The sequence below is a fragment of the Bufo bufo genome, chromosome 2 (genome assembly GCF_905171765.1).
Source record: "Bufo bufo chromosome 2, aBufBuf1.1, whole genome shotgun sequence".
Classification (NCBI taxonomy): domain Eukaryota; kingdom Metazoa; phylum Chordata; class Amphibia; order Anura; family Bufonidae; genus Bufo; species Bufo bufo.
Window position 1 is genome coordinate 215171816 of NC_053390.1, and position 18123 is coordinate 215189938.

At 42.5% G+C, this 18123-nt stretch overlaps 1 protein-coding gene across 1 annotated transcript in view; it reads left to right on the forward strand.

Moving 5' to 3' along the window:
• Positions 1-18123, forward strand: part of KNTC1 (kinetochore associated 1) — a 265358-nt gene that overhangs the window by 37877 nt on the left and 209358 nt on the right. The window contains exons 4-9 of the mRNA XM_040416167.1: positions 1106-1226; positions 1412-1527; positions 4444-4522; positions 10347-10424; positions 15706-15740; positions 15822-15932. Of these exons, the coding sequence (XP_040272101.1) occupies positions 1106-1226; positions 1412-1527; positions 4444-4522; positions 10347-10424; positions 15706-15740; positions 15822-15932 (540 nt within the window). The remainder of the gene's footprint in view (positions 1-1105; positions 1227-1411; positions 1528-4443; positions 4523-10346; positions 10425-15705; positions 15741-15821; positions 15933-18123) is intronic.

An 18123-nucleotide genomic window follows, 5' to 3' on the forward strand; every position in this document is an offset into this window, starting at 1 on the left:
TGGGCCGCATGGTCTTGCAGGCGGCAGTTTTTAGTTGCCTGTAGGGGCACTTGCTCCTTGGGTCTGTGGTTTTCCCTCCCTGTGGACTGCTCTCGGACGTCCCACGGTCTCTGTGTCCCCCAATGAATATGGGCGAGAAAACTAGATTTTTGTAAAACTTACCAGTAAAATCTTTCTCGCTCTTCATTGGGGGACACAGCACCCACCCAGTATTGTTGTTTGGCCACAGTTGTGGCTGTTGCTGGTCAGAACCTGGTTCGGTTCTTGGCATTGTTGCTGTTACACGTTTTTTCATTGGTTTACTTGCTTCTCCTACTGCTTCTCACAAACTGAAGCTCTCTCCAGGCCGCAGGGGAGGAGCTAACAGCTTTTACTAGTGCCAATGCCTCCTATAGGACATAGCTATACCCACGATCTCTGTGTCCCCCAATGAAGAGCGAGAAAGAGATTTTACTGGTAAGTTTTACAAAACCTTTTTTTTTTTTTTTTTTTTTTTTTAGGACCATAGACCTAACAGTTATTTTTATGACCACAAAATCTATTAGATCACTAATAGTAAGTCTGTGACTAGCTTATGGTAGGGTAGCTACACTTAAATTTTTTTTCTAATCTCACAGAATATTGTTGACTGTGTTCATACATACACATATGATCAGTATATCTCGTTATTTGATCAGGAAATGTAGTAACCTTCAGCATGATAAAAAAAAAAGGCCATGTGGGCCTACAATTTGCATGTTCTCTCTCTGCTTGTGTGGATAGGGGAAATTGGATTGTGAGACCTATGGAGGGCATAGACAGATGTGAGTATGCAGCTCCTTGTACAGTCCACAGGATAGGGGATAACTATTAGATTAGCAGTAGGAGCCCCTAGGATTACGAGAGTGAGGTCCCAGTACCCCCTGGAGCTCCCTTGAAATGGACAGGGCAGCCGGTTGCACATGCACACGCACACGGCCACTCCGTTCCAGAGATAGCCAAGCACAGTGGATGGCTGAAACAACCGGAATACCCCTTTAAGTTCTACTGGAACGTAAGCCTCTTATAAGTGCATAGCAGATCAAAAATATGACATTTATTTATTGGCTCAATTTATTTATTTCAGGTTTCATTTAACCCAAAACTTTATGCCTGCAACACAAGTGAAGGGTGTATTATTGTTGCAGACAAATCTGTATGTCTTCTTGACAGTATTTGCCAATCTCTCCTGCTTCAGCTACAGTTTGGTAAGTCTTTAAAGGCTATGAACGGCTTTGAATGCATTTTTTGTTATTGCATTGTACTTACTGGTGGGTTTAGGCTAAAAGGATTTTTCCACTATGTCAGTATTTAAAAAAATGTCACCTGTTTGTTCTAGTGCTATCGAATATGTTGGTGCTATATAAATAGAGAATTCTTTTTACTGTTGCAGATACTGAAGTAGATGTTGTTGGCCTTTGCTTCGAAGGAAGATTTCTGTTAGTTGGAGAGCGAAATGGAAGCGTTCATCTGATTCATGTAATTTCTAGACAGATCCTGATGACCAAAGTAGGTATTCAAGTTTAGCCACTTTGAGTATTTCTTAGGCTTCATATAAATAATACTTAATCTCTGTGCAAATGAAAAGCTTTACAACTTTCTGATATTCTTTAAACATATGTGTTTGCTGTCTGTGAATGAACACACTGCTATTTACAGGTAGAGACTGAAGACCTGTTTCCAGCAAAGAAGTGGATACAATTCTACCCAGTCCAGTCAATGCTCCGTGATCTAAACCCAACAGCAGCTCCTCACTCTCATTCATGGTTTACTTCTAAAGGCCAGGCTGTCACAGAGCATTACCTACACCAGGGGTCAGCAACCTTCAGCACTCGAGCTGCTGAGAAACTACAACTCCCAGCAAGCACACTTGCTTTGCTGTTCTTGTAACTCCCATAGAAGTGAATGGAGTTGTAGTTTTAGGACAGCTGGTGTCCCGGAGGTTGCTGATCCCTGGCCTACACTGTCTACACAAACCCGGCTAGATTGCAGCTGCTTATATGCATCCTGGCACTGCCAGGCAAGGCTGGCACTTGTTGACCATGTACTAAATAAACATGGAGAAGATGTACAAACTTCCTAAAATAAATAATGTCTTTATTACCCCGAGCAATCAATCACAGTATGGCTTTTTTTTTTTTTTGTATTCTGCTCTTGTGGAAATGGAAGCTGTGTTGTAATTGGTTGCCATGGGCAACAAAGATAATTTTTCTTTTAGACAGCTTCATAAATCAGCCCCAGAGTGTGTAAATTGGATCTCAAAGTTGCCTGTGTTCATTCCCTGTCCTGTGTTGTAGATTATGCCATCGCTATATAAATAATTTGTTCCTTTAGAAATCATTTTATGTAGCTGAATGGGGGCTTGTTTGTTGTGGGACAAGCTTTAGTTTTTAATGGTACACATAACTTGCTGATTAACTTTTAAGGGCTCATGCACACGACCGTATGTATTTTGCGATCCACAAAAAAACGGATCCACAAAAATACGGATGACATCCATGTGCATTCCGTATTTTGCGGAACGGAACAGCTGGCCCTTCATAGAACAGTACTATCCTTATCCGTAATGCGGACATTAATAGGACGTGTTCTATTTTTTTGCAGAATGGACATGCGGAAACAACATGCACACTGAGTTACTTCCTTTTTTTTTTTTTTTCGCGGACCCATTGAGTTGAATGGTTCCGCATACGGTCCGCAAAAAAAATAAATGAATGGATGCGGAAAGAAAATACATTCCTGTGCATAAGGCCTAACTCTTTCTGGGAGGGAGATGGGGGAAAAAAACAGCAATACTGCCACTGAGTTTTTATGTTACACATTTTGCCACGTTCATTTTTCAGCATAAATAACATGATAACTTTATTTTCTGGGTCAGTTCGATTACAGCCATACCAACATAGTTATTTATTTATTTATTTTTTACATTTTACTACTTTTGTGCAGTTAAGGCTACTTTCACACTAGCGTTCGGGTGTCCGCTCGTGCGCACCGTTTGAAGGGGCTCACGAGCGGCCCCGAACGCATCCGCCTGGCCCCAATGCATTCTCAGTGGAGGCGGATCCACTGAGAATGCATCCGCCTGCCAGCGTTCAGCCTCCGCTCCGCTCAGTGAGCGGACACCTGAACGCTGCTTGCAGCGTTCGGGTGTCCGCCTGGCCGTGTGGAGGCGAGCGGATCCGTCCAGACTTACAATGTAAGTCAATGGGGACGGATCCGCTTGAAGATGACACAATATGGCTCAATCTTCAAGCGGATCCGTTCCCCATTGACTTTCAATGTAAAGTCTGAACGGATCCGCTCAGGCTACTTTCACACTTAGAAAATTTTCTACGTTTTAATGCAGACGCATCCGTTCTGAACGGATGCGAACGTCTGCATTATCGGAGCGCATCCGTCTGATGAAACATCAGACGGATCCGCTCCGAACGCTAGTGTGAAAGTAGCCTAAATCTTTTATTTTTATTTTTTTAAATAAGAAAATCTTTGTGTGAGGGCTTGATTTTTAATTTATTTTTATTTTTTTTATTTTTCATTGGTTAATTTTGGAGTACATAGCACTTTTTGATAGCTTTTCATTTTTTTTCTTTTTTTGGTGGTGATTAAGCAAAAAGCAATTCTGGTATTTTATTTGTAATGGCGTTCACTGTATGGGTTAATTTACATGATATTTGAGTAGTGCAGTTTGTTGCAAACGCGGCGATAACAAATATGTAGGAGATTTTATTTTTGCTTTTTTTTTCAATTGACAAGCGTTTTTTTCAATGGTAAAGCATTTTTATTGGAATGTATTTCATTTTTATGGTTCAATCATTTTATGGTTTTATGGTTCAATCATATTTATTGAAGCAAATATGAAAATGATATACATAGACACACAACAAGTGAGGAAAAGGGCAAAATAACCTGTGCCCAATTATAAAGGAAACATGGCTATCATAAGCATGTAAATAAGTGTGATGAGTCTGAACAAATAAGACCAAGACAAGGGGTTGGAAAACGGGGGCTTTTTATAAACATTTAATAGTCCCATTGTATTTTAATATCAGTGCTGTACTGACCAGCAATGACTGGCTTGCGTACACATCAACACCCAGTAAATGAGATCTTATTTGCAGCGTGCCGATGGAAAACAGGGAAGTCCACTCCCTCTGTAACCTCTTATGTGCGGCAAGCACCATTGCCTGCAGCATGTAAGGCCCCTTTCACACGGGCGAGAATTCCGTACGGGTGCAATGCGTGAGGTGAACGCATAAATCTCCCAAAATTCTTCAAATCACATTAGATGGGGGTGAATAACAGAAAAAGTGGCTTAGTTGCCCATAACAACCAGATTCCACTTTGTTTTCAGAGCTGCTTTGGTAAATGGAAGAAGCTTTTGATAAATCAACCACATTGTGTTTAGTTTTTTCTATTTTCTTTTAGACATTGGTACAGAATACTGGGAAAAACAATGAGAAGACCTTTAAAAGACTTCTGCTAGAGATTGATGCTTCAGATGAAGGTTTGTACAACTATTAGCTATTTTTCATAATCAGCTGAACATGTAGAATTTCATAAAAATGTATAACCGTTCAAAACATTTGTAAATACTGCTTATATTCTAACATGTCTACAAATCGTGTTTTTCATTTTTATTAAACATGGATTTGCTTATTACTTGCACTAAGTACTCAACTACTATGAACTTGTGGGGCTTTATTCATCAAAAATGTTCAAGACCTTTGCTTGGTATAGCATCCAGCAGTGCATTATACATTTGTATACAAGCAGACCCTGATACACAGTACAGACTATGTAGGCTATTATATCCTACATTTCTTTCTAAAGCTGTCCATACCCAACACACATGCATGCTCAGTATAACTAACTACAGATGTCAGTTAGTGTTGAGTGAATCGAGCTTCGGATCATCAGTCCGAAGTCAATTCGGTCAAACAGTTTGATTTATTTTTTTCAACGTTCTTTTTATTGAAATATGATTGTGAGAAGCAATAGTAGCAGAAAAGCATGGTACACAATGGCAAAAAGAGATTGGGAATACAATAATGACAGTTGCTGGAGCGTAAACACCAGGAATCACTGTGTTCAGGTTACATAAAACATAACAGAAGTTGGAGGTCATCAGAGTGAACCAGGCTATATGTGTGTACCGAGTTGAGTAGCAATAACATAAAGATTAACAGGGTTTCCCATTGAATGTTTCATTAAAACAGTAGAACAACAATTATAGAGGAAATGGGGGGGGGAGGACAGATGGGAAGAGGGGCACAAGGAAGGGAGGGTGGGGGGGGGGGGGGGGGCGGGTGCACTGTTTAGTCCAGTACAGTTTGATATAACCCTTCTTGTTCACCACCTACCTAAAATAAATAGCCAAGGTGGGGAGGGGGTATCGTATCAGGGCCTAGAAGCGGTGTGCAGACCGGTTCATCCTATGTTGTAAGTTTTCGAAAAGTCGCCCCAACAGCTCAATATTTTCTAGAATGTATTGTGACTTTTTGCCTCCAAGCCAGCTAATTCCTCTAGTCGGAATAAGGAGTCTACAGTCGTGGCCAAAAGTTTTGAGAATTACATAAATATTGGAAATTGGAAAAGTTGCTGCTTAAGTTTTTATAATAGCAATTTGCATATACTCCAGAATGTTATGTAGAGTGATCAGATGAATTGCATAGTCCTTCTTTGCCATGAAAATGAACTTAATCCCAAAAAAAACTTTCTACTGCATTTCATTGCTGTCATTAAAGGACCTGCTGAGATCATTTCAGTAATCGTCTTGTTAACTCAGGTGAGAATGTTGACGAGCACAAGGCTGGAGATCATTATGTCAGGCTGATTGGGTTAAAATGGCAGACTTGACATGTTAAAAGGAGGGTGATGCTTGAAATCATTGTTCTTCCATTGTTAACCATGGTGACCTGCAAAGAAACGCGTGCAGCCATCATTGCGTTGCATAAAAATGGCTTCACAGGCAAGGATATTGTGGCTACTAAGATTTCACCTCAATCAACAATTTATAGGATCATCAAGAACTTCAAGGAAAGAGGTTCAATTCTTGTTAAGAAGGCTTCAGGGCGTCCAAGAAAGTCCAGCAAGCGCCAGGATTGTCTCCTAAAGAGGATTCAGCTGCGGGATCGGAGTGCCACCAGTGCATAGCTTGCTCAGGAATGGCAGCAGACAGGTGTGAGCGCATCTGCACGCACAGTGAGGCAAAGACTTTTGGAAGATGGCCTGGTGTCAAGAAGGGCAGCAAAGAAGCCACTTCTCTCCAAAAAAAACATCAGGGACAGATTGATCTTCTGCAGAAAGTATGGTGAATGGACTGCTGAGGACTGGGGCAAAGTCATATTCTCAGATGAAGCCACTTTCCGATTGTTTGGGGCATCTGGAAAAAGACTTGTCCGGAGAAGAAAAGGTGAGCGCTACCATCAGTCCTGTGTCATGCCAACAGTAAAACATCCTGAGACCATTCATGTGTGGGGTTGCTTCTCATCCAAGGGAGTGGGCTCGCTCACAATTTTGCCCAAAAACACAGACATGAATAAAGAATTGTACCAAAACACCCTCTAACAGCAACTTCTTCCAAAAATCCAACAACAGTTTGGTGAAGAACAATGCATTTTCCAGCACGATGGAGCACTGTGCCATAAGGCAAAAGTGATAACTAAGTGGCTCGGGAACCAAAACGTTGACATTTTGGGTCCATGGCCTGGAAACTGCCCAGATCTTAATCCCATTGAGAATTTATGGTCAATCCTCAAGAGGCGGGTGGACAAACAAAAACCCACTAATTGTGACAAACTCCAAGAAGTGATTATGAAAGAATGGGTTGCTATCAGTCAGGAATTGGCCCAGAAGTTGATTGAGCGCATGCCCAGTCGAATTGCAGAGGTCCTGAAAAAGAAGAGCCAACACTGCAAATTATGACTCTTTGCATAAATGTCATGTAATTGTCGATAAAAGCCTTTGAAACATATGAAGTGCGTGTAATTATATTTCACTACATCACATAAACAACTGAAACAAAGGTCTAAAAGCAGTTTAGCAGCAAACTTTGTGGAAACTAATATTTGTGTCATTCTCAAAACTTTGGGCCACGACTGTACTTTTTTTTTTTTTTTTTTTAACCCGCTGCTCCATCGAAGGAGGGGAAGTTGATTTCCAATAAGTTGGCACTAAAATTCGAGCAGCAGCTAAAAGATGGTTAATTAGCTTCAGAGTATATTTAGGGATTTTCACAGGAAAAAGATGTAGAAGGCAAGACTCTGGACAGATAGGAATATTGATATTGGTAATGCTATTAATTTGGGAAATTACTGAGGACCAATACGGACCAATAAGAGGGAAAGTCCACCACATATGCATAAATGTGCCCTTATGCAGGCCACATCTCCAGCAGGTGGGACTATAGTCAGGATTAAATGTATGCAACTTAGCCGGTGTGAGGTACCATCTAGTGAGAACTTTATAACCCGATTCTTGCATCCTAATACACCTAGATACCTGTATGCTGAGAATTCCTTACCTAGGTCGCTCTCCCATGCCCTGATGAAGGGAAGTTTCTCTTCTACAGTCTGGGCGGATTAAATTTTTACTAAGGGACGAGACTACTTTTTTAGGGGTTTTTTGTTGAGAGATGTAAGATTCTAATTTTGTCATTGGTCTATGTAATGAGTCGTCTTGTAAAAGTTGTTTGACTGAGAGAAGGAACTTGTTGTATATCAGTGGGGAAATAGATGTACAGTCTAGTTGTGTAGCTAGTTCTTCTCTAGAGGGTAATACGCCGCCAGCTAAAATTGAGTCGACCAGGGTGCAATTAAGTTTAAGTTCCTTTGGGATTGTGTTATTATGTTCTGCGTCCGCATTCATTATTATATCTAGGACTCGGAGTAGGGGGAAGGGAAAGGCGAGCATTGAGAACGAATGCCTCATATTCCAGATCCTGTATGTTTCAGCGATAATGTTGTTTGGAATTGTAGGGATTTTGGAATTATCTGGGTTTGAGAAGATGACGTGGCGTAGCGGGAAGCATAATAAATCTTCTTCAATAGGAATCCAAAGTTTATGTGCCGGTTTCCTTATCCAATCTACTATTCTATTTAAGTGCACTGCTGTGACAAAAGATTTAGGTGCTGGGAGGTCTATGCCACCATGTTTTTGTTGGAGCTGAAGTGTGGAATATTTTATTCTGGGCTTTTTATGATTCCAGATGTATTTAGAGAAAATCCGGTTTAGTTTGGCATAAAAGGTGTTGGGGATGCGTATTGGTAATGCGTGAAGAAGGTATGTTACTTTCGGCCAAAGTATGCATTTAGATACGTTTTTACGTTCAAACCACGATAAATATGGCGTGGGCCATTCCGCTATGATTTTTGATAATGCAGACAACAAGGGTGCAACTTTATTTTTATAAAGTTGAGAGTGGTTAGGGGAGATATTTATTCCTAAGAATTTGATAGATGGTTGTGACCAGTCAAAAGGCGAGGAACGAGCCAGTTTGGAAGACAGACGTTGAGAGAGGGATATATTTAAGGCCTGGGACTTGCTCCATATTTATCTTGAAATTGGCAACAGTTCCGAAATCTTTGAAAAGGATTTCGATGGCAGGGAGAGCGATCTCGGGGTCTATGAGCATTAGCAACAGGTCGTCTGCATTTGCAGCTGCTCTGTGCTCTCTACCTCCACATTTGATACCATGGATCTTAGGGTCTTGCCTTTATCTTTTGCAGTAAAGTCTCCATTGCTAATACAAAAAGAAGGGGAGACAACGGGCAGCCTTGTCTGGTGCCGTTGGAGATGGAGAACACAGGAGACAACATTTCGTTTACCTTTACCCTAAACAGTTTGATTTTTAATGATGTCTCTGTACAGCATTAAAATGTATTGGCTCCGTGGAGCTGAACTTTGTTCACCCAAAGTTGCGTGAAACTTCGGTGAATGAATTTAGTAATCATTTCTGCATCTTTAAAAACATTTAAAGGAAACCTGTCATCAACTTTATGCAGCCCTTACTAATGGCAGAATAAAGTAGAGACAGGTGAGTTGATTTCAGCGGTCTATCATTTTCTGGAAGAAAAAAAAAGACACCCCCCCCCCCCTTCCCCCTTTTCACTATTTGTACAGTCAGAGAGTTAATTGTTAGTTATGTTTTTTTTTATTGATTGATAACATGCAGAAGTCTGGGTTACCCTCCCCCTGTGGTCATGTGCAGTAATACAGGAAGATGAGGGTCTAATTCTCGCCTCATCTTCTTGCAACCTTTCAGGACGTCCCTAACTCGCTTCCTTCCCCTGTAGACTGAGCTCACAGTTGGTCAAAAGGGAGGCTGCTTTTAGTTGGTATATCTCAATCTATGTAGGGCTTATTTTAAAGCTGACAATCTGGATAGTGTTGCTAACTGCCACACGGCCAGAGAACCAGCCTTTAGATATCAGGTCAGGAGTGAGAGCTGCACGTACATGGAGCTCTCACTGTAATTTTGGTTGTATCAGTTGGCACCACAATTCTGGCCTTGTTTTAAAGTTTAGAATGTCAGGTTTAGAACAAGATATGGCATATGTCCAGTTGCTATGCAGATTGAGATACAGCCATCAGTAGCAAGGACATATGAGATACCTCTTTGGCTACCAAAGTACTACCCTGCAAGGACATATGAGATACGTCTTTGTTAAAGTGTTAAAAATAAAAAAAATATAACCACTATTCACCTCATTTTCCTCATTGCTGCTGTTCCTAAACTGCTCTCCTCTTCCTGGTCCCAACTCGCTACATAGGAAGTTGCTTGAAATGTCTGCTTTTTCATGATTGGCTCGAATGTTATGCAGTAAGGGGTAGGTGAAGTGAGTAGGACCTTTCTACCCCCCCCCCCCCCAGAAAACTCTTTTAATAAAATACATTTTATTATATTAATCCTTACCACGACACTATATACCGTTTTAAAGGGGGTTTCCCAGGAATAATAACTCTTATAATAATAACATTCATACTTGCCTGCTCCCTTCCCCAGTGCAGGAAAGTCCACACTGCTTCTACTGTGTCCATGTTCTGGTCCCCACGTGCTTACATCTGGAGCTGCATGGTCACATGTTCTGCTTCAGCGGTGACATGACCACAAATAACCATGCCAATTCAGCGGTAGATATAAACACTGTAGAGACCAGGACATGGACAGAGCAGGGAGCCAGTATGGGAGCCAGACTGCGGACAATAGATAAAAGTACTTAGTCCCAGGAAACCCCTATAAAATTATTAATAAACTACATATTTTTATTTACTACGTTTGTTTCAAATTGTTCAATAACTAACTGCTACTGTCATTTTTTTTTTTTTAGGTGTTTATCATTTGTTTTTACTGACAAATGAAGGACTGTACTGTATCATGTACTTTCATATTGCGAGGATTAATGATGGTATGTACATGCATAATCTTTCTTGCCTTGCATTCGATCATTTACTTTACAAATATTGTTGTCTAAATTAGGGTTGTTTCGATACCAAAATTTAGATTCGGGTTTCAATACCATAAAAATTATTGCAATACTCGATACCACGCAAAAAAAAAAAGAAAACGCCCAAAAAATCTGTGTGCATTACACATTTTATGGAATGTCCGGCCCATAATCGAACAGTCCTATCCTATTTTTTGGGGGGGCAAGGTGACAAAAAAAAATGGTGAATCGCGCGTTTTTTTTATTTTCTGTTACGGCGTTCACCGCATAGGAGATTTTTTTTAAAAATATTTTAATAGTTTGAACTTTTCGCACGTTGCGATATGTAATATGTTTATTTTTTATATGTAAAATTGGGAAAGGGAGCTATTTATACTTTTTTTACACTTTTTATTTAATAACTATTCCCCCCCTTAGGGGCTAGAACCTGGGATCCTATTGTCATCTGGGATATATTTTTAACCACCTCCGGACCGCCTAACGCAGGATCGCGTTCCGGAGGTGGCAGCGCTGCGCACAGTCACGCATATATGCGTCATCTCGCGAGACGCGAGACTTCCTGTGAACGCGCGCACACAGGCGCACGGGCTCACAGGAACGGAAGGTAAGAGAGTTGATCTCCAGCCTGCCAGCGGCGATCGTTCGCTGGCAGGCTGGAGATGTGTTTTTTTTTAACCCCTAACAGGTATATTAGACGCTGTTTTGATAACAGCGTCTAATATACCTGCTACCTGGTCCTCTGGTGGTCCCCTTTGTTTGGATCGACTACCAGAGGACACAGGTAGCTCAGTAAAGTAGCACCAAGCACCACTACACTACACCCCCCCCCCCCCCCCCCCCCGTCACTTATTAACCCCTTATTAGCCCCTGATCACCCCTGATCACCCTATATAGACTCCCTGATCACCCCCCTGTCATTGATTACCCCCCTGTCATTGATCAACCCCTGTAAAGCTCCATTCAGACGTCTGCATGATTTTTACGGATCCACTGATAGATGGATCGGATCCGCAAAACGCATCCGGACGTCTGAATGAAGCCTTACAGGGGCGTGATCAATGACTGTGGTGATCACCCCATATAGACTCCCTGATCACCCCCCTGTCATTGATTACCCCCCTGTCATTGATTACCCCCCTGTAAAGCTCCATTCAGACGTCTGCATGATTTTTACGGATCCACTGATAGATGGATCGGATCCGCAAAACGCATCCGAACGTCTGAATCAAGCCTTACAGGGGCATGATCAATGACTGTGGTTATCACCCCATATAGACTCCCTGATCACCCCCCTGTCATTGATTACCCCCCTGTAAAGCTCCATTCAGATGTCCGCATGATTTTTACGGATGCACTGATAGATGGATCGGATCCGCAAAACGCATACGGACGTCTGAATGAAGCCTTACAGGGGCATGATCAATGACTGTGGTTATCACCCCATATAGACTCCCTGATCACCCCCCTGTCATTGATTACCCCCCTGTAAAGCTCCATTCAGATGTCCGCATGATTTTTACGGATGCACTGATAGATGGATCGGAATCGCAAAACGCATACGGACGTCTGAATGAAGCCTTACAGGGGCATGATCAATGACTGTGGTTATCACCCCATATAGACTCCCTGATCACCCCCCTGTCATTGATTACACCCCTGTTATTGATCAACCCCCTGTAAAGCTCCATTCAGTTGTCCGCATGATTTTTACGGATCCACTGATAGATGGATCGGATCCGCAAAACGCATACGGACGTCTGAATGAAGCCTTACAGGGGCGTGATCAATGACTGTGGTTATCACCCCATATAGACTCCCTGATCACCCCCCTGTCATTGATTACACCCCTGTCATTGATCAACCCCCTGTAAAGCTCCATTCAGATGTCTGCATGATTTTTACGGATCCACTGATAGATGGATCGGATCCGCAAAACGCATCGGGACGTCTGAATGAAGCCATACAGGGGCGTGATCAATGACTGTGGTTATCACCCCATATAGACTCCCTGATCCACCCCCCTGTCATTGATTACACCCCTGTCATTGATCAACCCCCTCTAAAGCTCCATTCAGATGTTTGCATGATTTTTACGGATCCACTGATAGATGGATCGGATCCGCAAAACGCATACGGACGTCTGAATGAAGCCTTACAGGGGCGTGATCAATGACTGTGGTTATCACCCCATATAGACTCCCTGATCACCCCCCTGTCATTGATTACACCCCTGTCATTGATCAACCCCCTGTAAAGCTCCATTCAGATGTCCGCATGATTTTTACGGATCCACTGATAGATGGATCGGATCCGCAAAACACATACAGGCGTCTCCCTGGAGCCTTCCAGGGGGGGTGATCAATGACTGTGGTGATCACCCCATATAGACTCCCTGATCACCCCCCTGTCATTGATTACACCCCTGTCATTGATCAACCCCCTGTAAAGCTCCATTCAGATGTCCGCATGATTTTTACGGATCCACTGATAGATGGATCGGATCCGCAAAACACATACAGGCGTCTCCCTGGAGCCTTCCAGGGGGGGTGATCAATGACTGTGGTGATCACCCCATATAGACTCCCTGATCACCCCCCCTGTCATTGATCACCCCCCCTGTCATTGATCACCCCTCTGTCAGGCTCCATTCAGACATTTTTTTGGCCCAAGTTAGCGGAATTATTATTTTTTTTTTCTTACAAAGTCTCATATTCCACTAACTTGTGTCAAAAAATAAAATCTCACATGAACTCACCATACCCCTCACGGAATCCAAATGCGTAAAATTTTTTAGACATTTATATTCCAGACTTCTTCTCACGCTTTAGGGCCCCTAGAATGCCAGGGCAGTATAAATACTCCACATGTGACCCCATTTCGGAAAGAAGACACCCCCAGGTATTCCGTGAGGGGCATATTGAGTCCATGAAAGATATTTCTCTCACCCAGCATGGGTATATGTAAAATGACACCCCAAAACACATTCCTCAACTTCTCCTGAATACAGAGATACCAGATGTGTGACACTTTTTTGCAGCCTAGGTGGGCAAAGGGGCCCATATTCCAAAGAGCACCTTTCGGATTTCACAGGTCATTTTTTACAGAATTTGATTTCAAACTCCTTACCACACATTTGGGCCCCTAGAATGCCAGGGCAGTATAACTACCCCACAAGTGACCCCATTTTGGAAAGAAGAGACCCCAAGGTATTTCGTGATGGGCATAGTGAGTTCATAGAAGTTTTTATTTTTTGTCACAAGTTAGTGGAATATGAGACTTTTTAAGAAAAAAAAAATAAAAGAAAAAAATCATCATTTTCCGCTAACTTGTGACAAAAAATAAAAAGTTCTATGAACTCACTATGCCCATCAGCGAATACCTTAGGGTGTGTACTTTCCGAAATGGGGTCATTTGTGGGGTGTTTGTACTGTCTGGCCATTGTAGAACCTCAGGAAACATGACAGGTGCTCAGAAAGTCAGAGCTGCTTCAAAAAGCGGAAATTCACATTTTTGTACCATAGTTTGTAAACGCTATAACTTTTACCCAAAGCATTTTTTTTTTTACTCAAACATTTTTTTTTTTATCAAAGACATGTAGAACAATAAATTTAGAGCAAAATTTATATATGGATCTCGTTTTTTTTTGCAAAATTTTACAACTGAAAGTGAAAAGTCATTTTTTTGCAAAAAAATCGTTACATTTCGATTAATAACAAAAAAAGTAAAAATGTCAGCAGCAATGAAATACCACCAAATGAAAGCTCTATTAGTGAGAAGAAAAGGAGGTAAAATTCATTTGGGTGGTAAGTTGCATGACCGAGCAATAAACGGTGAAAGTAGTGTAGGTCAGAAGTGTAAAAAGTGGCCTGGTCTTTCAGGGTGTTTAAGCACTGGGGGCTGAGGTGGTTAAATACATTTCTGTCTAGAACCTGGGATCCCTTGTCCTATTCACCCTAATAGAGCTCTATTAGGGTGAATAGGACTTCACACTGTCCCTGCTGCTCTGTGCTTTGTGCACACAGCAGCAGGGAGCTGACCATGGTAGCCAGGGAAACCGATCGGAGCCTCAGGATTACACTGCTGGGGCTCCGATCTGAAGCTTCCACTGCCACCAATGAGAGGAGATGAGGGGGAGGGCGCACTGCGCCACCAATGATTTTAGTACTGGGGGGAGCACTGCGCCACCAATGACTTAATACTGAGGGGGAGGGCGCACTGCGCCACCAATGATAATTAACGTTTAATACAAATACAGCCGTCACAGAAACACATTGCCGGCACCCGACCTCTGACAGGGAGCTGCGATCAGCGGCAGTTAACCCCTAAGGTGTGGCACCTGAGGGGTTAATTGCCACGAACACAGCGCCCTGTCAGAGGTCGGGTGCCGGCCATGTATTTCTGCCGCTGGCTGTATTTGTAATGTATTAAACGTTAGTTATCATTGGTGGCGCAGTGCACCCTCACCTCCTCTTCGTTCCCATTGGTGGCAGCAGCACAGGGGGAGGGAGAGAGTGACTCTTTCTTCCCTGTGCTCCTGAGGGAACATGGCTGCTCTGAGAGCAGCGCAATCCATGTTCTCTGGTACTGGGCTGTGCAGTAGCACAGCCTAGTATCGATAAAAGGCAAATCCTGGTATCATATCGATACTGGGATAAAAGTATCGATTGGGTATCGAACATTCGATACCCGAAACAACCCTAGTCTTAATGTTGATTTTTGACTTCAGATTGCATAACATAGTTCATTTGTAAATTTGGAGTATGAAGAGAACCTGTCACCAAGAAATGCAATGCTGTCTGCAGGCAGCATTTTATAGAGCTGCAGGGGCTGAACAGATTGATCTAGTTTTTGGCAAAAGATGTAGCAGAATTTGTAAATGAGCTTTTTCTGAGCTCAGTTGTACACGGGGACCGTCTTATCGGTGTCTGACAGCCATCTCTGTATATAAGCTTAAACAGAGAATGTTATGAATCACTGATGGCACCCTGCTTCTCCTGTTCTATAACATGCTGTTACCGCTGCATCCTGAAATTTCACCCATAAGCCAAATATCTCTAACATTTTGTGAATAGTGTATAGTTTCTCACAATTTATTTTATTTTGAAACCAGAAAACTACTTTAAACATCTTAAATCTGTAGAGATACAAACATTGTGAATGGAATATAAATAGTTTTATGATAAATCATTGTGAATAGTCTATGACTATACTGTAATGTTTTTTACTGAATTTGTTTTTACAGCTCTTGAAAGTATGGACATCAGTGCAGCAAAAGAGGTGAACCCTAGGGATTTCTCTCAAGCTATTAGTTTGTTTCACCTTGAATATATTTTTTAATACATTTCTATCTTTTAACAGCTTGAAGGGAAAATCAAGACCTGCTTTATTTCAACAGAAAACTATCACACGGATGGTTGTTTGAGCTTGTTAATTGGTGATCTGACAAGTGATGTTCATCTAGTTATAGGGGTAAGTTTACCCAAACTTAGAATAATTCCTTTACACAAACAGGCCTTAAAAACCCATTAACTCAAAATGATGCACATATACGTCATCTGCATGTGGTAAATGTATGGAGTGGGCTCACAAGCTGATCTAGCTCCATGTGCAGCGGGTGCTGGCTGTGTAGTACAGATGAAACCAGCCACAACTCTGATCCTAGTCATTTAACCCCTCAGATAACACGGTCAATTATAATGCTGTGGGTTCATGCCCGACCTTGAATCTATTGAACTGTACTCACATAATGCCATCGGTACAATTCAGTACAGCTGTGATCAGACTGTAACTCACAGTATTATAAATCTGTTCATATCACAGGAGCAGTATTCAGCCTAACAAATACTGCCATCACACTGAGCATATTTCCCTCACTGAGTACAATAACAAACACAGGTGCACTCTGTAGTCTCACTAAACCCTCAAACAGATTTAAAATTGAGAGATTAGTCAACATGTTCTACAGTGTGGAACATGTCTAAGCCCGGGCACCACGCCAAGGTTTCTCAAGTAGCCCGGGCTACTTGAGAAACTTTGGCGTGGTGCCCGGGCTTAGACATGTTCTACACCGTATAACATGTTGACTAATCTCTCAATTTTAAAATCTGTTTGAGGGTTTAGTGAGACTACAGAGTGCACCTGTGTTTGTTATTGTTTTGTTATATTGAACGGCAGAAAAGGCTTGAATTTTTCACAGCGGTTTTGGAATTGGACCTCTGCTGTCTGCCAAAGGGTTGTCTTCTCCAATGAGTCACATTTACTGCTGCATTGAACGGATAGATACTGGCATGTCAGAAGAGAAACGTCAGAGAACACCCTGCAACCATTGCTGGAAGAGCACAAGCTGCTGGTGGCAGCATTATGGTTTTGGGGAATGTTTTTGAGGCATTTTCTGGGACCATTCATCCATGTGGAAGACTCTCTCAACTGGGTATGAATCCATCCTTACAGATCACATACACTCATACATGCTGATTGTCTTCCCTACAGTGGATGGAATCTTCTAGGAAGACAATGCAACATGTCACGCTGCTAGAAATGTCCAACATTCATTGGAAGGGCATAACCAAGACTACCTAGTATAATCCTGGCCCCCTATTCCCCCAGACTTAACCCAATTGAGCATCTGTAGGACCAGATTGATCGTTGTGTTTGCTCTATGGATCCTCCCTCCCCCATGCGCCCTCCAGCCACTCTGGGATACACTGCAGTCAGCATGGCTCCAGATACCTGTGACAACCTACCTGGACCGTATTGAGTTACTCCCAGCCCATCTAGCTGCTGTCAGTGCTGCTATCGGCGGTTACTTTGGATAAAGGCTGGTGTCATAATAATTGACAACTGTGTATATGTCACTATGATATATTAAATGTTTTTTGAAAGTGGAATAACCATTTAAAATAGTTAGGCCATGAAAAATATTCTACAATGGTGAGCAGGTAAACATAGAAGAGAGCTGCAATCTCTTCATACATATGGTTGGCGGGGGTGCCGGCAGTAGGTCCCCCGCCGCTCTAATGTTGATGACCTATCCTGGGGATAGTCATCAATATAGCAAAAGCGGAAAACCCCTTTAAGGTCATCATGTGATTTTTAGCACGCAATAAATGCCTTAAAACAAAACAGTGTGTGTGTTGTTTTCCCCCCCCCTCCCATTTCACCTAAAAAAAAAAAATAAGACCCAAATTTTTAATACAAACTATGTTAACCACCTCAGCTACCCTAGCTTAAACACCCTTAATGACCAGGCCACTTTTTACACTTCTGCACTACACTACTTTTCCTATCGCCCATGACAGCACCACCGGAGAGAGGAGGATCCGCCCCACAGAGACAGGAAACCTGCAGAATAAAACGGGCGGGCATACTCCTCCTCGTCAGTGTGGTTTCCTGTCTCTGATGGGAAGCCTGCAGAGCGACATGCTGGATCCTTCCCTCCGGTGGGTCCCCCACTTCCCTGCGATCCTGGAAGCTGCAGCAGAGGCACATCTGAGCTCCGGAGGGGGCGGCAGTGTGCGGGGAGACGGCGGCATGTGTGGCGCCGGAGGAAGAACGCTGACCACCAGGGGGAGGAAGAGGAGCGGCTCCGGCTGTGAGTAGGCCGTGGAGCGCTCCTAAAGTCACATGACGCCGGCTGTGACGTCATCTGCAGGCGCCTATG